This window comes from Colobus angolensis, unplaced genomic scaffold (assembly GCF_000951035.1).
Source record: "Colobus angolensis palliatus isolate OR3802 unplaced genomic scaffold, Cang.pa_1.0 Scaffold95, whole genome shotgun sequence".
Lineage (NCBI taxonomy): Eukaryota > Metazoa > Chordata > Mammalia > Primates > Cercopithecidae > Colobus > Colobus angolensis.
Window position 1 is genome coordinate 2,188,724 of NW_012123487.1, and position 23,931 is coordinate 2,212,654.

The 23,931-nt window shown below is 39.6% G+C and overlaps 1 protein-coding gene across 1 annotated transcript in view; it reads left to right on the top strand.

Annotated features, from left to right (window-relative positions):
• USP37 (ubiquitin specific peptidase 37) overlaps positions 1–23,931 on the top strand; it is a 108,274-nt gene that overhangs the window by 60,099 nt on the left and 24,244 nt on the right. Inside the window, exons 11-17 of the mRNA XM_011932264.1 lie at positions 1,364–1,554; positions 9,482–9,599; positions 12,130–12,209; positions 15,674–15,838; positions 18,198–18,263; positions 20,948–21,089; positions 23,190–23,445. Coding sequence (XP_011787654.1) covers positions 1,364–1,554; positions 9,482–9,599; positions 12,130–12,209; positions 15,674–15,838; positions 18,198–18,263; positions 20,948–21,089; positions 23,190–23,445 — 1,018 coding nt within the window. The remainder of the gene's footprint in view (positions 1–1,363; positions 1,555–9,481; positions 9,600–12,129; positions 12,210–15,673; positions 15,839–18,197; positions 18,264–20,947; positions 21,090–23,189; positions 23,446–23,931) is intronic.

Genomic DNA, 23,931 nt, shown 5'->3' on the forward strand with positions numbered 1-23,931 from the left:
CCTGAGGAGAGGCTGAGTGTGGTAGCTCATGCCTGTAATCCCAGCACTTTGGGAGGCCGAGGCGGGTGGATCACCTGAGGTCAGGAGTTCCAGACCAGCCTGACTGACGAGGTGAAACCCCATCTCTACTAAAAATACAAAAAAATTAGCTGGGCGTGACGTTACATGTCTGTAATCCCAGCTACTTGGGAGGCTGATGCAGGATAATCGATTGAACCCTGGAGGCGGAGGCTGCAGTGAGCCAAGATTGTGCCATTGTACTCCTCCAGCCTGTGTGACAAGAGCGAAAATCCGTCTCAAAAAAAAAAAGAAGGAAAGAAGAAAAACCTAAGGAGTTGTAGTAAGACTAAATGTGACTCTTCTATGTATGTATTGTACCATATTTTAATATATAGATTTGGTTTACCAGTGCAAGGACCTGGACTGTGTTCGCTGCAAAAATTACCTTTTTTAACAAAGTGAGGAGTTACTCATTCATTCATGTCAATGCAACTGATAAAATTAAGAATATATAATCTGTCGTTTGTTTTTATTCACAAAATATGTAGCCCCCCAAATTCTTATAAGAATAAACCCGATGTTGTTCACATATGTCACTGACTTCCAAGGGCTTTCGCTTATTAAATTATAATGTTAATAAGCTATTATTTTTTGTTTGTTTTGTTTTTTGTTGTTGGTTTTGTTCTCTTCTTTTGAGACGGAATCTTGCTCTGTCACCCAAACTGGAATATAATGATGCGATCTTGGCTCACTGTAACCTCCACCTCCTGGGTTCAAGCGATTTTTCTGCCTCAGCCTCCCAAGTAGCTGGGATTATAGGGACCACCACCACACCTGCCTTATTTTTATTTTTATTTTTTTTTTTTATTATTTTTTTTTTAAGAGATGGAGTCTCGCTTTGTCACCCAAACTGGAGTGCAGTGGCCGGATCTCGGCTCACTGCAAGCTCCGCCTTTCAGGTTTACGCCATTCTCCTGCCTCAGCCTCCCGAGTAGCTGGGACTACAGGTGCCTGCCACCTCGCCCGGCTAGTTTTTTGTATTTTTTAGTAGAGATGGGGTTTCACCGGGTTAGCCAGGATGGTCTCGATCTCCTGACCTTGTGATCCACCCGTCTCGGCCTCCCAAAGTGCTGGGATTACAGGCTTTAGCCACTGCGCCCGGCCTATTTTTATATTTTTAATAAAGATGGCGTTTCACCATGTTGGCCAGGCTGGTCTCGAACTCCTGACCTCAAGTGATCCACCTGCCTTAGCCTTCCAGAGTGCTGGAATTACAGGTATGAGGCACAACGCCCAGCCTCGATGAGCTATTATTTTGACTAGAAATGTTTTTTTCTGATTAAAGATATTGTTGTCTTATTAGGATGCTCACGAATTTTTAAGTCAGTGTTTGGACCAGTTAAAAGAAGATATGGAAAAATTAAATAAAACTTGGAAGACTGAACCTATTTCTGGAGAAGAAAATTCACCAGATATTTCAGCTACCAGAGTATACACTTGCCCTGTTATTACTAATTTGGAGTTTGAGGTTCAGCACTCCATCATTTGTAAAGCGTAAGTAGTGTCTAAGAAATGATTTTCCCTTTTTACTTCTTTATGGCAAGTGATTAAAACTCTCCTACGACATGCCAGATGCCATGAATTCTTTTCTGTTGTTAAGACAGGGTCTCACACAGTCACCTAGGCTCTGGGGTGCAGTGGCGCAACCCCAGCTCATTGCAGCCTAGATCTCCTGGGATCAAGTGATCCTCCTACCTCAGCCTCCTGAGTAATGAATTTTTATCTCATCTTCCTTTCTATGTCATAGGGAAATATAAACCAACAGATTATATCAACTTTTTTTTTTTTTTTTGAAATCTTAATCTTTCTATGGAAATGCTTAGGCTGGGCACAGTGGCTCATGCCTGTAATCCCAACACTCTGGGAGGATGAGGTGGGCAGATTGTTTGAGCCCGGGAGTTCAAAACCAGCCTGGGCAGTATGGGGAAACCCCATCTCTACAAAATATACAAAAATTAGGCAGGTGTGGTGATGCACACCTATAATCCCAGCTACTTGGGAGGCTGAAGTGGGAGGATTGCTTGAACACTGCAACTTGAGGCTACAGTAAGCCATGATAACGCCACTGCACTCCGGCTTGGGCAACAAAACAAGACCCTATCTCAAAAAAACAAAACAAAACAAAAATACTTGGTGGAGTGAGAACTGAGGAAAATTTAAATACTTTATTATATGCTTTAGTATTGACTAAACACTTAATTTTGATCTGTGGTTTTATTTTTTTCATTCTATATCTTTTCCAGTGTAGAATATTGAATTGTTTGGGAATATTTGTTTTTCTTTGTCACAAAAAAAACACACCTTATTACTTGCTTTTTTGGTTGAACCCCACATTATTTTTACTAAAAATATTTTTTTACAAAATAGATCCGAATTTGAATTATTTTTACCTTTGCAATGTTTTTCAACCATATTTACAGTAATTATGCACACTTACTTTCTACATTAAATTAATTTCCATACTTACCAGGATTTCTATAGCCTGCACATGACTTTGAAATATTTCACTTTGACTAATCTTCTAGTCATCTATAGTACATCTCTGAATAGATTTTTTTCAGATACAATGTAATCCTTCACAGTCTCCATATAAGAGAGAATTATTTCTATGACTTTCACACATGACTTAATGCAGAATTACTGACTCACACATAGTCTTTACTCATCAATATATTAAGTATACTGCCCTGTCATATCCTGTTACTCTGTGCCACTCATAAGAAACCTGACTTTGTGGTAATTTTTTCTTTTTCTTCCTGAAAATCTGTGGTATTCTTGAAATTCACAGTTTCACTAGTTTACATCTAGTTATTAACACTTTTTGTTACTTTTGCCTTAATATGGTAGAGCCTTTTCATCAGAAGCTTTGGGATTTTCTCCAGCTCTAGGAAACTGTTCTCTAAATACTGCTTCTCTTCCATTCTGGAATTTTCTTCAGAAATATTCAAAATCCATATTGATTCTCCAATTTTCTCTCCTCCATATCTATTTTTCTCAGGCTGCTCAAAATGATAGTGTTCACTGACATCTTTTCCAGCTGTAACATTCTAGCATTTTTTTTTTTCTTTTTTTTTGAGACGGAGTCTCGCTCTGTCGCCCAGGCTGGAGTGCAGTGGCCGAATCTCAGCTCACTGCAAGCTCCACCTCCTGGGTTTACGCCATTCTCCCACCTCAGCCTCCCGAGTAGCTGGGACTACAGGCGCCTGCCGCCATGCCCGGCTAGTTTTTTGTATTTTTTTAGTAGAGACAAGGTTTCACTGTGTTAGCCAGAATGGTCTCGATCTCCTGACCTCGTGATCCACCCGTCTTGGCCTCCCAAAGTGCTGAGATTACAGGCTTGAGCCACCGCGCCCGGCCTCTAGCATTTTTAACTAGAATTTTAGTAAAGAGAGTAGTCTGTGATACTGCTTGCTTTCATTCATGACTTCATCATTCTTTTCCCCCTAGTGGATAAATGGTTTTCTAAAGAAAACATGCAGATCTTGCAAGTATGGTTCAGCTTATAAAAGCTAGAGAGTCCAACAGCAGTTAATAATATAATAGCCATTTATCCCTTCCTTCTAATGCACCTTCCAGATAAAATTTGTGCAAGTCAAAGGGAGAGGCAAAGTTTTTAGTTATTATTTCATTGAATTGTGGGAGTACCATTCAAATTTTTTTATAGCAGAATTTAAGTTGCCGCCGTTGAAAATGACCACAGGCAGTCCACCAGCTCTCTGTCAGGTCTGGAGAGCTGGGCAGTGGGATCATTCAGGCAACACAGAAGAAAGGAGGACATAATCAGGCTGGGCGTGGTGGCTCATGCCTGTAATCCCAACACTTTGGGAGGTCGAGGTGCGCAGATCATCTGTGGTCAGGACTTTGAGACCAGCCTGGCCAACATGGCGAAAACCCATCTTCACTAAAAATACAAAAATTAGCCAGGTGTGGTGGTGCATGCCTGTAGTCCCAGCTACTAGGGAGGCTGAGGCAGGACAATTGCTTTAACCTGGGAGGAGGTGGTTATAGTAAGCTGAGATTATGCCATTGCACTCTAGCCTGGGTGACAGAGCAAGACTCCATCTCCAAAAAATAGAAGGCCATATCAGAGTAGTTGGCTTCTACACCGTGCCAGTGGTGTTAGGCACTCTAATTGTATAGCACCCAGATGTTGGATATACAGTTGAAGTATGTGAATCAGTGCAATAAGTGGCATGGATTATGGGATATAGGTACACCAGGTGGCTAGACTGGGCAGGATATGCCAGCTAGGTGGGGATAGGGTTCTGTTGCTTCATTAGTAATTTTATTTAGGACAGTTCTCTAACACAAAGTAGTTTCTGGCTGAAGGAAGATTCCACACACATTACACTTTGGGTTGTAATTTTGTGTGTTTATCCTTTGCCCCATCTTGCTATAGGTTTGTTTGGCCAGTTTGGCAAATGTACTTTTTTTTAAAAACTATTGCAGTTTAAACTGACTGCTTTTTAATTAATGTAAGGAAATTCCGTGCATTAATAATATATTCTTGATTATGGGGGGAAAAAAATTTTTTTTTGAAGACAGAGTCTTGCTTTGTCACCCAGGCTGGAGTGCAGTGGCGCAGTCATAGCTTACTTTAGCCTCCTAATTCCTGAACTTAAGCAATCCTTCCCACCTCAGCATCTTGAGTAGCTATGACTACAGGCACAAGCCACCACGCCCAGCTAATTTTTTAATTTTTTCTAGAGACGGGCTCTCACTGTGTTGCCCAGGCTGGTCTTGAACTGGCCTCAAGCATCCCTCCCACCTTGGCCTCCCAGATTGCTGGAGTTTATAGGCATAAGCCACTGCGCCCAGCTTTGTATTTCTTTTTCTCAAACCTGACATCTCATATGTCTGCAAGTCCTTTCAGCTGTACCTTGGAAATACATCCAGAATGTGACCTCTTTTTACCACTTTCATTGCCACTATCCTACACCAAGCCATTATCACCTCTTGTTTGAAGTGTTGCAGCATCTTTTAAATTATTTACCATGTTTCTGCAGTCTGTTTTAAACACATAAGCCAAAGCAATCCATTTAAAATGGAGTTAGTTCATGTCAGCCTTCTGCTCATACAATTAAAAAACCTATGACTTGTATAACCTCATGTAATCTGCCTCTCAGCACCCCTATCCCCATCTCTGTTAACTCTCTGACTTCATCTTCTGTCACACTTTTCCCTTGTTCTTTCTATTTTAACGAAATGAGCTTCCTTGCTTTTGTTCAAAAATACCAGGATCATAGTGCCTTAGAGTCTTTGTACTTACTGTTTCCTGTATTTTGAATTCTCTTTCCCAAAATTCTTATTTTTGTTTTTATTTAATTGCTGATTTATTTCTGAGACAGAGTCTTGCTTTGTCACCCAGGCTGGAGTGTAGTGGCTCAATCACAGCTCACTGCACCCTCAACTTCTCTAGCTCAAGCAATCCTCCCGCCGTAGCCTCCCAAGTAGCTGGGACTACAGGTGCACACCACCATGCCTGGCTAATTTTTTTTATTTTTTGTAGAGATTGGGTTTTCCAATGTTGCCCAGGCTGGTCTGAAACTTGTGGGCTCAAGCCAACTTCCCACCTCAGCCTCCCAAAATGCCGGGATTACAGGCACTAGCCCCCACACCTGGCCCCATATTCTCATTTAGGTAGTGCCCTCACTTTTCCAGATCTTTACATAAAGGCCATTTGCTCAGTGATGTGTTTTCTTGCCACCCTATCAGATACTGTGCTCTGATCTTTCATTTTCCTCTTCCCTACTATGTATTTCCTCCTTACATGTATCACTATCTAACATACTGTATGTTTTACTAGTGTCAATTTCATTGTCTCTCTCTCCTAGTATAATGATGGCTTCGTGAGAGGAGGCATTTTTGCCTTGGTTTATTCACTGCTATCACCCCAGTGCCTAGAACATTTTCTGGCATATAGGAGGCTCTGTTAGGTTTTCAGTGCTATGTAAGAAATTGCTTCAAACGTATTAGCTTAAAACAACACCCATTTCTTCATCCCAGCTCTGTAGGTTAGAAAACTAAGCACAGTATGGCTGAGTTCTCAGCTCAGAGTATCATAAGACTGAAATGAAGGTATTACTGCCTGTGCTGTCATTTGGAGCCCAGGTTCCTCTTCTGTCTCATTAAGGTCATGGGTAGAATTCAGATCCTATGGTTGTAGGACTGAGATCCTCATTTTCTTGCTAGCTGTCCGCTAGAACCACTCATTTCCTAAAGGCTGCCTACAGATCCTTGCCACATGGCACCCTCATAGGCACTTCACAACAGTGCTGTTTGCTTTTTTCCAGGCTAGCAGACAGTATACATCTTTCTGACTTCAGACTTCTCTTTCTGTCCTCTAAACCCAGATTTAAAGGGCTCATATGGGCTGAGCATGGTGGCTCATGCCTGTAATCCCAGCACTTTGGTAGGCTGAGGCAAGAGGATCACTTGAATCTAGGTGTTCAAGACCAGTCCTGACAACATAGTGATACCCCCTTCTCTACAAAAAGTTTAAAAATTAGCCAGACATGGTGGTGCACACCTGTAGTCCCAGCTGTTTGGGAGGCTAAGGTGGGAGGATTGCTTGAGCCTGGGAGGTTGAGGCTGCAGTGAGCTGTGGTCATGCCACTACTCTCCAGCCTAGACAACAGAGCAAGAGCCTGTCTCAAAAACAAACAAAAGGGCTCATATGATTGGATCTGACCCATTCAGATAATCTCGTTTTTGATTCATTCAGAGTTAAGATTAGTAACCTTAATGATGTCTGCAAAATTCCTTTGGGCCAGGTAAAATAACATCATCATAGGTGTGGTAGCTCATAATTATCACAGGTTGGTTCTACCCACACTCAAAGGGGACAGAAATATACAAAGTCAAGGGTCACCTTAGAATTCTACCTGTGAGAGAGGCACTCAGTGAATGTTTGTTGAATGAAAGACAAATATACTCTTAATGTTTTTCAGTCTTTAGCTGTAACAGTAGGGAATTAGGGTATGAATATTACCTAAAGTATTGATAAGACAAAATGAAAAACAGTCAGCTACAACTATTTAACAGAAATTTGCTTCTAGGTAAATTGAGTATGGTGTTTTAATCTCTGAGCTCACGTTTTTAAATTCTATAAAAAATATATTTGATAACTAAATCATTCTGCTGCCTAATAGAGGTATCCACATATGCACATAAAGAACATGTAGAATATTTATTTATTTATTTATATTTTTATTTATTTATTTATTTAGAGATGGAGTCTCACTCTGTTGCCCAGGCTGGAGTGCAGTGGCAGGATCTCAGCTCACTTCAAGCTCCACCTGCCGGGTTCATGCTATTATCCTACCTCAGCCTCCTGACTGCAGGTGCCCGCCACCACACCCGGCTAATTTTTTGTATTTTTAGTAGAGATGGGGTTTCACTGTGTTAGCCAGGATGGTCTTGATCTGCTAACCTTGTGATCCGCCCACCTCGGCCTCCCAAAGTGCTGGGATTACAGGCATGATCTACTGTGCCTGGCCAAGAACATGTAGAATTTTTCAAGCATTACTTATATAACCAACAACTGGAAATAACCTAAATGCTCATCAGTATTAACATGGATAATTGTAGAATATTCATACAGATTAAAGCTATACAACAACGAAAATGCAGTAGAGTCATGCTCAGCAAGCGTAGTTAAATATTACAATCATGCCAAACAAAAGAGAGGCCAACTAAAAATGTATTGCATAATCCCGTTATAAAAGGTTCAAAAACAGGCAAAACATTTATAGTGTTGGAAGTCAGAATAATAGTTGTCTTTTGGGACCAGGTGCAGTGGCTCACACCTGTAATCTCAGCACTTTGGGAGGGCGAGGCAGGTGGATCACGAGGTTGGGAGTTTCAAGACTGGCCTGGCTAACATGGTGAAACCCCTCCTCTACTAAAATACTAAAAATTAGCCAGGCATGGTGGTGTGCGCCCGTAATCCCAGCTACTTGGGAGGCTGAGGTAGAAATATCACTTGAAACCGGGAGGCAGAGGTTGCAGTGAGCCGAGATTGCGCCATTGCACTCCAGCTTGAACAACAAAAGTGAAACTCTGCCTCAAAAAAAAAAAAGTTATCTTTTGGGAGAACGAAGGAGGATAGTGATTGGAAAAGGGTATGTGCAAGGGGGCTTCTAGGAAGTTGACAGTGGTGTTCTGTTTCTTTTTTTTTTCTTCTGAGACGGAGTCTTGCTCTGTCACCCAGGCTGGAGTGTAGTGGCGCAATCTTGGCTCACTGCAAGCTCCGCCTCCTGGGTTCATGCCATTCTCCTGCCTCAGCCTCCCGAGTAGCTGGGACTACAGGCGCCCGCTACCTCGCCCGGCTAGTTTTTGTATTTTTAGTAGAGACGAGGTTTCACCGTGTTAGCCAGGATGGTCTCGATCTCCTGACCTCGTGATCCGCCCGTCTCGGCCTCCCAAAGTGCTGGGATTACAGGCTTGAGCCACTGCGCCCGGCCCTGTTTGTTTTTTTATGAGACAGAGCCTCACTCTGTCACCCAGACTGGAGTGCAGTGGCGTGATCTCAGCTCGCTGCAACCTCCACCTCCCAAGTTCAAGTGATTCTCCTGCCTCAGCCTCCCAAGTAGCTGAGATTACAGGTGTGCGCCACCTCGCCTGGCTAATTTTTGTATTTTTCATAGACAAGGTTTCACCATGTTGGCCAAGCTGGTCTCGAACTCCTGACCTCAGGTGATCCACTCACCTTGGCCTCCGAAAGTGCTGGGATTACAGACGCCAGCCACCACACCTGGCCCTGTTTGTTGATTTGAGTGGTGATGAATGTGTTAACTGATAATTTATCAGGCTGTTTACCTGCAACAGGTTCACTTTTGTATATTATGCTATACTTTAGGTTTTTAAAGTTTGGGGGTTGCTTATATAAAGTTTAAAAATTGGCCGGGCGTGGTGGCTCACGCTTGTAATCCCAGTACTTTGGGAGGCTGAAGCAGGAGGATCACCTAAGGTCGGGAGTTCGAGACCAGCCTGACCAACATGGAGAAACCCCGTCTCTATTAGAAATACAAAATTAGCAGGGCATGGTGACACATGCCTGTAATCCCAGCTACTTGCAAGGCTGAGGCAAGAGAATCGCTTGAACCTGGGAGGTGGAGGTTGCAGTGAGCTGAGATCACACCATTACACTTCAGCATGGGCGACAAGAGTGAAACTGCATCTTACGAAAAAAAAATTTTTTTTAAAGAAAGTACTTAAATACTTGCAATTGAGGTTTCATCTGTATTAATTTAATAAGAGTTAAAGTAAGCATGAAAAAAGTCTTAAATGTATATAGTTCTTATGCCTGGTGATAATGTGTCGGTACCGTAAGTTTTGTGGAAGAACAGTGTTTCTCAGGTATATTTGTATTTCTTGTGTATTGGTCTGAATGCTTACATGTCTCATTTTATTCTTACAGATGTGGAGAGATTATCCCCAAAAGAGAACAGTTTAATGACCTCTCTATTGACCTTCCTCGTAGGAAAAAACCACTCCCTCCTCGTTCAATTCAAGATTCTCTTGATCTTTTCTTTAGGGTAAATAATATCTTTTGTATTTTCACATAACTAAATTTTATATCATTGATAGTTGTATTTGAAGTTGGTTTCTTCAAGGCAGAGTTTCTTTTTGTTTTGTTTTGTTTTTGTTTTTGTAGACAGGGTCTCACTTTGTCACCCTGGCTATAGTGCAGTTGCACAATCTCGGCTCACTGCAACCTCTGTCCCCAGGTTCAAGCAATCCTCCCACCTCAGCCTCCCCAAGTAGCTGGATCATGCCACCATATCTGGCTAATTTTTGTATTTTTTGGTAGAGTCACGGTTTCATCATGTTGGCCAGGCTGGTCTCGACTCCTGACCTTAAATGATCTGCCCACCTTGGTCTCCCAAAGTTCTAGGATTACAGGCGTGAGCCACCACACCTGGTTTTGGCAGAGTTTCAACAAAATTATTCATGGGGAAAACAGATGAGAAGTTTTTAAAATAATAATGATTTTTAAAAGCTTGATAAATCTAATTATAACTCATTGAAAAAGAAAATTAATTGATTAAATAGATTATAAATTTAACTCAATAGCTGGCATTTAGACAACCTTAGAAATAGTTTGTTGGCCAGGCACAGTGGCTCACACCTGTAATCCCAGCACTCTGGGAGGCTCGGGCAGGTGAATCACAAGGTCTAGAGATCAGGATCATCCTGGCCAACATGGTGAAACCCAGTCTCTACTAAAAATACAGAGGGCTATGCCTGTAGTCCCAACTAGTCGGGAGGCTGAGGCAGGAAAATCGCTTGAATCGGGAGTGGGAGGTTGCAGTGAGCCGAGATCACGCCACTGCACTCCAGACTGGAGACAGAATGAGACTTTGTCTCAAAAAAAAAAAGTAGTTTGTTATTTGTAAACAAATATTAAAGTATTTGAAGTAACATATTCTAAAATTTGGTAACATGAAATTGAAACTGTAGATACCATGTAAGTTGGTATCCTAAGATCTGTAGAATAAGAAAATATTCTTTGCTTTTTCTTAGGTTGTATGTACCCTATTAGAAACAGGAAGGGTCATGTTTATCCAAAGCTGTAGATACATATTTGTGTCTGTGATATACAATTACAGGTATTGAAAAAGTTTCTGGAGCATAATCAGACTGTTGTTATAGCAGTCCTTATAACTAGTGGAAATTTGCAAGTATCCCCCTTGATCTATCTAGTAGCGGTCCTTGTTTTGTTGTAGCAAATTGGCAGAATTGTCTTCCTAAGGTATAAAAATTAAAAATAAGGCCGGGCGTGGTGACTCACACCTGTAATCCCATCACTTTGGGAGGCCGAGGCGGGTGGATCAGGAGGTCAGGAGATTGAGACCATCCTGGCTAACACGGTGAAGCCCTGTCTCTACTAAAAACACAAAAAAATTAGCCAGGCGTGGTGGCGGGTGCCTGTAGTCCCAGCTACTCAGGAGGCTGAGGCAGGAGAATGGTGAGAACCCGGGAGGCAGAGCTTGCAGTGAGCTGAGATCGCGCCACTGCACTCCAGCCTGGGTAACAGAGCGAGACTCTGTCTCAAAAATAAATAAATAAATAAATAAATTTAAAAATAAAAAATCTGGCTGGGTGCAGTGGCTCACACCTGTAATCCCAACACTTTGGGAGGCCAAGGCAGGCCAATCACCTGAAGTCAGGAGTTCAATACCAGCCTTGCCAACACGACGAAACCTTGCTTCTACTAAAAATGCAAAAGTTAGCTAGGTATGGTGGCACATGCCTGTAGTCCCAGCTACTCGGGAAGCTGAGGCACGAGAATCACTTGAACCCTGGAAGTGGAGGTTGCAGTGAGCTGAGATCACGCCCCCCCACAGCCTGGCTGACAGAGCAAGACTCTGTGTCAAAACAAACAAACAAAAAAATCTGTTTATTAAATGGTGAACATTGAACTCTATCCAAAGATAAATACTCTGCTTTTCTTTTAGTCATTTTTAAACTATTCTTGTTATTATCATAGACTTTGAAGATTTTCCTATGTATTTTTACCCCAATTTTTTTAAGGATTTCTTGTTTCAGTGTTCTCTAGGTAATGGTATTCACCCCAATCTTTCATCCTTTTAAAGCAGTTGTTCTTAGTGGGCTGTCACGAGAAGATTGAGTTCCATTATGCGAAAGGGGTAGCGTTACACCTAACAGACAAGAAATTCTACCTAACCTGAAGGTGATCTGATCTCTGCTATGGCCAAATGTTAAAATCTGGATATACACTTGGTAGTGATTCATATGTGTCTGTGGGGAAAAGGCTGAAAAGGCTAAGAATCTTCTATTTTAGAGTCTAGTTACTATCATAAATTTAGATATTTTCTTGGTGAAAAAGGAAATTAGAAGTTCTGAAACGGGGCATGATATTATAAGTATATTTTGAGGATTGGGTCTTAATTTGGTAAGGCTCGTGGCTCTAGACACAGAATTTTTAAAACTGGTTCAGAGTTGTCATTCCACTAATGAAACTGTTAAGACTAGAGCAGATATTTGCATTGAAGATATTAATGCTGATTCACCTTCATGCTTTATTTTTCCTTCTTTTTATAGGCCGAAGAACTGGAGTATTCTTGTGAGAAGTGTGGCGGAAAGTGTGCTCTTGTCAGGCACAAATTTAACAGGCTTCCTAGGTAATTTTTTTGTTTGTTTGTTTTTTGTTTTTTGCTATGGACTAAAGAATTCGCAGGTACATTTAATTGCTTTTCAGTTTTTCTTTTTAAAGTTCATACAAATATTACTGAATAAATGAAGGTTACCAGAATGGATTGGTAAAGAGGGTCAGGAAAGCTGAAATGTGCAGAGTGTAGAGAGAGGATGGAGAGCTAGAATGCTCTTGGATAAGAAAGGTGGCCAGGTGTGATAGCTGACGCCTGTAATCCTAGCACTTTGGGAGGCTAAGGTAGGAGGATCACTTGAGTCCAGGAGTTCAAGACCAGCCTGGGTAACATAGGGAAACCCCATCTCTACAAAAGAAAGAAATACATATTTAAAGGAAGGAAGGAAGGAAAGGAAGGAAAAGGGTTTCAAATACTGAAGAGAAAAAGGGTCTTGAGAATTCCAATAAAATGACAATAGAGGATACAGCTGCTGACACTTTGGAATAATTATAAGAATTAACTAGTCAATTTTTAATTTAGTAATGTGTAATGTTCAGTTATAATTTGTTGTCCTGTGTTGTGCTGTAGTCTTTCTGTTATTCCCATACTTTCAGTAAAAACCTGCTATAGACACACACGTACTTAAGAATAAAACAGGGAGTAATTTTTTGCAGTTTGTTCATTCTTTCATTCTGAGGATCTTATAAATTAGTGAATTTCCTGTAATCATAAGATAAATTTTCTGATATAGGAATGAAATTAACTTATATTGTATTTGCTCTGTATAAACATAAAACTGAAGTAGTTACAAAAAATTATTATGTGGTTATAGGACAGCATTTAGTTCTTTCCAAGAATAGATTGCAGACACCAAGGTTATTATTAACATTAAGTATTTATGTAGCACTTTGCCTACAAAGTGCTTTACTTTCTTTTATTAGCTTCAATATTCTGTCAGTAAGTGTGGAATTTCTGGAACTTAGGCCCTAGACACTAGTTCTTTTACATTTCATAATCTACTTCTTTCTAGAAAATGGGAGTTGGTTTTTTTTTTTTTTTGGCTGTTTTTTGTTGTTGTTGTTTTGATAGAGTCTTGCTCTATCCCCCAGGCTAGAGTGCAGTGGCATGATCTCAGCTCACTGCAACCTCTGCCTCATGGGTTCAAGCGATTCTCCTTCCTCAGCCTCCTGAGTAGCTAGGATTACAATTGTGTGCCACCACACCTGGCTAATTTTTGTATTTTTAGTAGAGATGGGGTTTTGCCGTGTTGACCAGGTTGGTCTTGAACTCCTGACCTCAGGTGATCTACCCACCTCAGCTTCCCAAAGTGCTGGGATTACGGGCATGAGCTACCGCGCGACCAGCCAAGGAAGCTAGTTTTAAAGAAATGACTTTATAAAGGCTGGACGTGGTGGTTCATGCCTGTAATCTCAACATTTTGGGAAGCCAAGGTGGAAGGATTGCTTGAGACCAGGAGTTCAGGACAAGCCTGGGCAACATGGTGAGACCCCCATCTCTACAAAAAATGTTGTGTTTTTTGTGTTTTTCAAACAGAGTTTCTTTCTGTTGCCTAGGCTGGAGTGCGGTGGCATGATCTTGGCTCACTGCAACCCCCGCCTCCTGGGTTCAAGCCATTCTCCTGCCTCAGCCTCCTGAGTAGCTGGGATTACAGGGATGCGCCGCCACGCTTGGCTAATTTTTGTGTTTTTGGTAGAGACGGGGTTGTGCCATGTTGACCAGGCTGGTCTCAAACTCCTGACCTCAGGTGATCTGGATGCCTTGGCCTCCCAAAGTATATAAATCATAGCAGTATTATTATATTGACTTAAGAGACTTATATTATATTTTTGACTTAAGAGACTGTTCTTTCCTATTTGTGAGTGGTTTGAGGCCAGGAAGGTGGGAGGAAGAATCTTAAGGCAAAGAATTGGTTGTTACCAGCTGTCACTAAGGAAACCATGTGTACAGTTAAAAAGACTAGTTTTGACCTCACATGCTGGATGTCTCTTCTCTTTCCCATTCTCTTGCTATTTGGTTTTTCAAGTAGGGGGAAAATAAATGCTAAGGGGAATTTTTCTCCTTGCTTTTCTTTCTTTTTTTTTCTTTTTTTTTTTTCCCTGGTAGATCACTTGTGTTAAAGGTTAATTTATTCCAGACTTATGTGATAGAAGCTTCTGTTTGTCAAATCCTAATATTAGTCTTGTTCTACTTTTGTTTAATTTAATATTCAAAGCCACTCTTTAAGTCCTGATGATTAGTCTTGTTCTACTTTTGTTCAGTTTAATATTCAAAGCCACTCTTCTTCTTGAAGGGCCTGTTATCGTTATCAAATCTGTTCACAAAGTTGGGCCTCATCTTTGAAGATCAATGATTTTGACTATCATTTTCCTGTTTTATATTACCTTTTTTTTTTTTTCCTTTTACTGCTCCGTGCATAGCAGGGCTACGCTATAGGCAGTGTGTCCAGAGTAGCCTCATAGTGCCTTTTATTTTGGTTAGGTTATTTGAAATTCTAGTCAAAAGATTTAATTTTGACATTGGTTTCACATCAGTTGTGTCCTTGTATTCTCTCAAATTGTAAATTTGAAGATCCTGAGTTCTAGCATGCTTTTTAAAGAGAAGTACAATCCATACAATTTGCAAATTTTTGTTTGTGGCTTCTGTGATGAAGGCATATATGGTAAGAAACAGTTTTTTGTAGATCAGACATTTTTGTGTGTGTGCCTGGAACTGAAGTTTATTCCCATAAGATTTTTGAAATTCAATTTTAAAGTGTTCTTATGGGTTGAGAAATATATTTAATCCATCAAGCAGAGATCATGTTCTGTATGAGAAGTGAAAAGGTTACCACAATTTTAACCATAAAGAATTCAGTGCTTCTAAAGAGCTAAAAGCCTTTTCAGACCCACAGACAAGATTTGGCATGCAAATTTTTGTAAAACTTTTTTCTAGATGAGGAAACGTTTTGTATTTCTTCCTTAGCTTTCTACAGAGAAAGTGCTTCTGAAAATAAAAGAATAAGTCTCATCAAATCATCTTGAAATAATTAATGTTTACCATTAAATATAAGAGCTATGTAACATTTTAATAGACATTATTTTACCAGTAGTGGCTATATAAAACCTATTGCTTTTTAAACTATGTAACAGTGAAGTAAATAATTTAAGGATTTAACCCAGTATCAATGCCAAATTTAACATTCTTGTCTGCTATATTTTATTTATTTGTGTTTTTTCTAGGAACATTGTAAGTGTTTTACCCAAACTGCACTAATCCACCAGTGTCCTTGTTTTGTTTTTATTTGTATGCTTATTAACTGGCCCAATGCCTGATACCTAACAGGTATTTAGTAAATATTCTTTGATGTGTCTTTGGTTTGGCCAAATGGATTTTTTAAATCAAAAGTCATCTACCATAGTTAGAGTGATCTGTTTCACTATACAAGAGATACTTGTATTAAGTATGAATTAGTAAGGTTGTCATCTCCTATTTTTCAGGGTCCTCATTCTCCATTTGAAACGATATAGCTTCAATGTGGCTCTCTCGCTTAACAATAAGATTGGGCAGCAAGTCATCATTCCAAGATACCTGACCCTGTCATCTCATTGCACTGAAAATACAAAACCACCTTTTACCCTTGGTTGGAGTGCACATATGGCAATGTAAGTCCTTGAGAGACTATGTCTTTACATTCCCTTTTGAAATAGAAAGGCTTTAGTATCTGATCAAAAGAATGACTGAATTACATAATATGACCTCAAGATAAAATCAGATCAGTGGCCAGATGCAGTGGCTCATGCCTGTAATCCCAGCACTTTGGGAAGCTGAGGCAAGAGACTCGCTTGAGTCTAAGAGTTTGAAACCACCTGTGGCAACAGAGCATGACCTTGTCTCTACAAAAAATAAAATAATAAAGCCAGCATGGTGGCACACACCTGTAGTCCCAGCTACTCAAGACTGAGGTGGGAGGATTGCTGGAGCCTGGGAGATGAAGGCTGCAGTGAATGGTGATCAGAGCAAGACCCTATCTCAAAAAAAAAAAACGAAAAGAAAAAATCAGACCAAGAAGGAGGAGATTTTAATTTAATTTTGCTTTACTTTGTTTTAGTGTTAAATCACTGCCTGAAGTAATTGAAGAGAATGCTTAAAATATTTTCAAAGTTATTAGTTGCTTTTCATAGTGAGGTGCTTTTTTAGGAAGTGCTCTTTTTAGACTGCTAGAAGACAGTTTGATATACTTTGGGAATATAAATCAAACTTAGGTGATAATAAGAGTCACCTAGACACTAAAAATACTGATTTTTGTGTTTTTTCCCTGGAAGTTCTGTTTCAGTAGGTCTGAGATAGGGCCTTAGGAATCAATATTTTTAGCAAATGCCTCAGTTGACTCTTCAGGACATGCAGATATGAGAAACCCTATACTCAATGTTATGCCTTCATTCATATATTATCAGCAGTGTAAAGAACTTAAATGGCTACTAAAATTTCTCAAGAAAAAAAGAAGTAATCTTTACTTTAGGTTTTGCTTCATTCTGTATGCTGGGAAAACCTTAGGACTTCTTTGAGTGTTCCCCTTTTTCCTACATATTTGCATTACTTTGAAGCCATATGTTGTGTCATTCTTTTCTATACTCAAACACTAGTTTGGTGGAATAATAAAGTTGTAGAACTTTAAAGATGAAAAACATTTTGGAGATTTTTGTCCAAACCCTTAATTTTATACAAGAGGACCAAGGAAATTAAATGATTTTCCTAAAGTCATACAGTTAGTGTCTGAAAGAGCAACATCTCATGGAAGTTTACAGTAGTGTCTCAAGGGTCTACTAAGAAAAGCATGTGGCCAGAGAGTCTAAGTGTTTCTGGATTTTTCCTCTCACAGCTTTTTTGTGTGTGTTTTTGCTTGGTATGTACTACCTTCTGCTGGTAGAGCTATTACTCTTGCTGGCAGTAGTGCTATGTCACACCAACAGTGTAGACTCTATGTGATCACAGGCCTGAAGCCAAGCTATCTGACTGTACAATTTGATAGCTTTTAGACCTAACACAAATTCCTTGACTTGTCTGTAAGAAAAACAATAGAATGGTTGTGAACATTAAATGAGATAATAATACGTAGAGTTCTTGGCACAGTGTCTGACATCTAGTAAGTCCTCAATAAATGAGAGCTATTACTTTAAAAGAACTGAGACAAAGTGATTTTCTCCAGGTTATTTTTTTCCTATGTATTATACTTCATTTCCAGTGCTGTCTATTTAGATTATTGGATCAAGGAGAGCCTAGAGATGGTATTTCATTTTCTCTTTTGGCCTTTATTGCTAGTAAATTTTTTTGTGTGTGTGATGGAGTCTCGCTGTGTTGCCCAGGCTGGAGTGCAGTGGCGCGTCTCCACTCACTGCAAGCTCCGCCTCCCGGATTCACGCCATTCTCCTGCCTCAGCCTCCTGTGTAGCTGGGACTACAGGCGCCCGCAACCATGCCCGGCTAATGTTTTGTATTTTTTTAGTAGAGATGAGGTTTCACTGTGTTAGCCAGGATGGTCTCGATCTCCTGGCCTCATGAGCCACCGCGCCCCTGGCCTTTTTTTTTCCTTTGAGATGGAGTCTCACTCCATTGTCCAGGCTGGAGTGCAGTGATGCGATCACCGCTGACTACAACCTCCGCCTCCCGGGTTCAAGCAATTCTCATGCCTCAGCCTCCCGAGTAGCTGGGATTACAGGCACCTGCCACCAAACCTGGCTAATTTTTGTATTTTTAGTAGATATGGGGTTTCACCATGTTGTCCAGGCTGGACTTGAACTCCTGACCTCAGGTGATTCACCTGCCTCAGCTTCCCAAAGTGCTGGGATTACAGGCGTGAACCATTGCACCTGGCCTATTGCTAGTAATTTAAAAGTATTATAGTCGTTTGCTTTTCAAGAGGACATAAAAGGAATTATAGTACAGAATAATTCATTTTATAAGTCAAATATATATCTTTAATAATTCATTTGTATACATTATATATTTTCTAATTTTCTGATAGTTCTAGACCATTGAAAGCCTCTCAAATGGTGAATTCCTGCATCACCAGCCCTTCTACACCTTCAAAGTGAGTTATATTTCTTATGTACCCAAAATCTGTATTTAAGGATTTGGCTTACCCTAATCTCCAAGATTGCCTCCCTGCCTTTTCGTTACTGTTTTTCTTTTTGCATGATAATGCTCTTTATTATCTATACTTTTGAAACTTTCCTGAATTTGATTTAGAATATATTGAAGGATATAACAGATTTTAATCAGTGACACAAGGTTAGCTCATCCTCTCAATATTCTGTCTTAAAACTTTTAAAAACTTATTATTGTTAATATGTAATAATTTCATCCTAAAACTCTAAAAATTAACAAGGACGTAGGAGTCTAGGGAGTTAAGGGATAAAATTACCCCTATTAGTCTAAAACACTCTTCCTTAAAGATAGGCATAGAATCCCAAAACATTTTTTACCTGTTGTTAGCCAGTGTGGAACTTCTTGTCTTTGACACCGAATAGGAGTTACTTTGAAAGGGGACAGGAAAACAAGCAAGCATTCTACAAATGCCCTGATTTTTTTTGTTGTTGTTGTTTAAGACCAAACTTTATCCAAGGAGGGAAGCACATGCCTTTTTTGTTTGCTTTTTAAATATATTTCCTCTGAGATTTTACTAGAGGAGTTCCTGATTAGATCATTTCAATTGATTTAGTTGTCATTTGACTTTTTAATTAATTTTTCTAAAAATTTGATGGCCCAAAGTACTTTTAGAGAAGAGACATTTTTGTTGTTTAAGGGCTTTTGGGGGGCTTATATAACCATAAAATGACATTTGGGAACTGCTATTTTCTTTTCCTCCTGTTAATTATTTTTCAGTGCAATTAAAACCAGATGACTAACATGACTAGAAATCTGAAATGGTACCGATATGAATACTCTTACCCGTTCTCAAGATACAAATGAGCAATACCACTTGGCTGCTTAGAAAGTGAGCAAGTGATGCATTTACAGGATGAATATTTTTCATTGCTACAGGCAAGCTGCCTTCTGTAAATATAGTAATTATTAATGGAATGCACTCTTTATGTACCAAGTCACTGTAGTTGCAAGAAAGAACTGATTTCATTGGGCATCATTGTACCTTGGCATGGTCATCTGTTCTCCAGGGTCTACTGGTATGAAAATTTGGGAGTTGATCAATAAAGAATGATTAGGCCCTAGAAGACCTGTCATGCCGATCAAATTTAAAAGAGGCTGAGTTATGAACCAGAATACCATTGATTCTTCTACAATGTCCTTTGTCACATTTGACCCTGGTACAGTGGTAGCCAGGTGTCATCCTCCTTCAGCAAAATATTCATCTGGATAAACAAATTAATATGTTCAGGTTTGCTTGGTGAGCATGAAATCTGAAATGAGGAATTAAGATGGCTAATTGGCTATTATACTAAAAACCCTTTTCAGCACATAATGGGAGGCTTTTCAAGTGTTCAGGCTGGAGTGCAGTGATATCCTGGCTGCCCTGAGCCACACACTATGTTTGGGCTTATCACTGACCACTTGCCTCTTTTCTTTGATCTACATTGCTATGTAATTTTCCTGATTTCTACTTTGGCCTCTTATTTCTTGGTGCCATTAGTCTATATGTTTATTTTCAGTTTTTACATTCAGGTTAATTGTATTTCCCAGTTTTCATTTTATATATATTTTTTGTATTGCATATGAATTTATGTTAACCTACATCAAAGAAAGTTCTTGTTCTTTGACCTTTACCACTTTTTTCTTTAGTTTATTTTCGGCTTACCTAGAAGACATCACAGTAACACCTTACTTATCTGGCATCATTAAAGGATTCCACATAAGTGAATTTTTATATAACTGAAGCTTACTCTTTAAGCATTTATCTTTTAAAAAATTTTTAACAGTTTGGATGAAAATGTTTCTAAAATATGTTATGCTGTTCCTTACATTCTTAAATAAAATAACTAAGGATAATTTAAGTATATCTTAATGACTTAGAATCAGCATTTTAAATATCAATTATTGCACTGTGTTTCAATATGATATTGCCCTCAGAGGCTCTTATTACTAGACAGTTTGCTTTTACATTAAATGACTTTATAGTTCTTGTTTGCCTTTCTTGTGGTTATTCTTTCTCATTTCTTAGCTCTCATTTCTTGATGAACTTGATACACTATTTTATACACCATTTCCTGGGAAAGAAAGGGTCCCTCTAAGTACATGGGTTTTGGAACTGCCTTCCTCAGAAGCCTTTTTTTCTTACTTTGGAATCCCTATGTTCTGGAAAGTAGAGGTTGCCAGAAGTCTGACCTACAGATAAGTGGATAAGTGGAATGTTACTGTTATTTTTAAAGTGCATGGGTCATAATTTAAAAGATCACAAATTAGTCTTCATGCACTTTGTTGTCAAAAACATTTATTCATTGCTATGCCTGCATGAATTCAGTAGCATACTTTATAAAGACAATAGCAAATTTCATTGCGGTTGATCATTAAAAGAAAAAAGGCACAACATGATTAGTTTACTGATGATACGTAGTAGCATAAGAGTTGTCCAGTTTTCAAAGCATGGCTCTTTTGGAGTGGGGCAAAGGTAATGCTGAAATATACCTCTTTTGATATATCTTTTTTTTCTGTTAAGTAATTTTCCGTAATGGAAAAGCAATTTGTTTTTGTATTTTTGCATCAAAAGAATAACAAAGACAAATGTTTATCAGACTTTTTTTTTCCCCCCTTAAATTACAGGAAATTCACCTTCAAATCCAAGAGTTCCTTGGCTTTATGCCTTGATTCAGACAGTGAGGATGAACTAAAACGTTCAGTGGCCCTCAGCCAGAGACTTTGTGAAATGTCAGGCAACGAACAGCAGCAAGAAGACCTGGAAAAAGTAAGTAATATTTTCTTAAAACATCTGACAAAAATTTGTTTAGCTCTTACTGTCCAAACAAATGTCTTTTATAACCATCATCAAACTAATTAATTTTAAGGAAAATGCCTTCTCTGGCTACAGAAATCAGTCTGTTTACAGATGGATCAAGACTTATGATAAATTAGTTGTTCTGAACAAATTACTTTCTTTTTTTGCCCTTCAGAGCTACTTTTGCATATTGGTCCTCAAATAATTACTTGCTTTGTTTTGGTAGCAGTGTTGTTTGTTTGTTTGTTTGTTTGTTTTAAAGACAGGGTATCGCTCTGTTGCCCAGGCTGGGGTACAGTGGCATAATCATGGCTCACCACAGCCTCATCCTCCTGGGCTCAAACAATCCTCCTACCTCAGCTCCCCAGGTAGCTGGGACTACAGGCACGCACCACCATGCCTGGCTAGTTTTTAAAATTTTTTTGTAGAGACAAGGTCTCACTATGTGGCCTAGGCAGGTCTAAAATTCCTGGGCTCAGCTTCCCTAAGTGCTTGGATTACAGGCATGAACCACTACTCCCAGCCTGTAGCAATTGTTTATGTGAGGGAACTGTAGTGAACATTTTACATCAACAGAGCAACCAAGTTATCTAATTGTTTAAATTATGGATTTATTAATTGGCTTAATATATAGATAATTATATGGATAGTTAATGCTTTGAAGATCTAAGCTTTTCTATGTGTTTGCATTATCTTATGCAACTGTATTTTATTTTAAGCCTCCTTTTTAAATAATAGAATTATTTTAGTAGTTATTTTTGTTCTGAGTTGTTTCCTATCTTACTTTAAAGCCAGAGGTAGTTTGTGGTTGCTCAACTTGAATGAGAAATTGAGAGAAAGTCCAAAATTCTCCCAGAAAACAACTTTTGAATATTTACATAATCTTTTTTTTTTTTTTTTTTTTGAGACAGAGTCTCGCCCTGTCACCCAGGCTGGAGTGCAGTGGTGTAATCTCAGCTTGCTGCATCCTCCACCTCCCAGGTTAAGGCGATTCTCTGTCTCCCTAGTAGCTGGGACTATAAGTGCGTGCCATCACGCCCGGCTAATTTTTTTATATTTTTAGTGGTGACGGGATTTATCCACGTTGGCCAGGCTGATCTCGAACTCCTGGCCTCAAGTGATCTGCTGGCCTCAGCCTCCCAAAGTACTGGGATTACAGGCATGAGCCACCACGCCCGGCCTAATTTTTGTATTTTTAGTAAAGACAGGTTTTCGCCATACTGGCCAGGCTGGTCTCAAACTCCTGACCTCAGGTGATCCGCCCACCTTGGCCTCACAAAGTTCTGGGATTACAGGCGTGAGCCACCTCGCCTGGCATTCTTTACATGATCTTGATGTCGTTTTTTTATTTTTCTCATTTATTATTAATAAGACCAGCTAGGGCCGGGCGCGGTGGCTCAAGCCTGTAATCCCAGCACTTTGGGAGGCCGAGACGGGCAGCCTCACGAGGTCAGGAGATCGAGACCATCCTGGCTAACACGGTGAAACCCCTTCTCTACTAAAAAATACCAAAAAAAGCTAGCCGGGCGAAGTGGTGGGCGCCTGTAGTCCCAGCTACTCGGGAGGCTGAGGCAGGAGAATGGCGTAAACCCGGGAGGCAGAGCTTGCAGCGAGCCGAGATCTGGCCACTGCACTCCAGCCCGGGCGACAGAGTGAGACTCCGTCTCAAAAAAAAAAAAAAAAAATACCAGCTAACATTTATAATGGTGTAATAGGCATAATGATGGAATATTTACTGTATAATCTAAATATATCTGGAAGAAAATATACTTATAGAGTAATTATCTCTGAGTAATCTATTTTGAGTGAATTTATCTATTTTTACATATTTTCCAAATTTTTACAAAATTTATACTAATTTCTATCAAGAAAAAATAATCGTGTGTTCTTATATATTTATTTTTAAAGTTAGACTCACCATTTAGTTTATATATCAGTTATTGATTGTTAAATAACCCAAAGCATCAAAGAAAGGAAACTTTAGAAATAAAGTTGCTACTGTAAATGCTAACTAAGATTGCTGTATTTATAAGTATTCTGGTTTCTTCTAAAAGTAACTCTCTTCTTCAGGATTCAAAATTATGCCCAATAGAGCCTGACAGATCTGAATTGGAAAACTCAGGATTTGACAGAATGAGCGAAGAAGAGCTTCTAGCAGCTGTCTTGGAGATAAGTAAAAGAGATGCTTCACCATCTCTGAGTCATGAAGATGATGATAAGCCAACTAGCAGTCCAGATACTGGATTTGCAGAAGATGATATTCAAGAAATGCCAGAAAATCCAGACACTATGGAAACTGAGAAGCCCAAAACAATCACAGAGCTGGGTAGGTTTAATGAAGATTAAACCTCTGTTAAACAAAACATAACTCTTTCAAAGTTTCGTAGTGACAAATGAGCTCCAAATAACCGGAGATAAATAGAAAACTTAGCTGAGCGTGGTGGCGTGACCCTTATCCCTGCTACTTAGGAGGCTGAGGCAGGAGAATTCTCTTGAACCCAGGAGGCAGAGGTTGCAGTGAGCCAGGATTGTGCCACTGCACCTAAAAACTAATAAAGGGAGGTGAAGTGGATCTATATATAATAGGGCTGATGGCATTTTCATTCTGTATTATAAAAAGCTTTAAAAAGTGAGAAGCAAATATTGTGACTAGTACACAGATACTAGTGGTAAAGTATGCCGTATCCCTTTAGGTATACATCAGTAGTAAAGCTAACCTTCTTATGTGCATTTAATATATGTTTGTGTCAGTTCTGAGGTGGTTTTCTCACCACTGCTGTTTAAGAAATTCGTGGCCGGGCGCGGTGGCTCA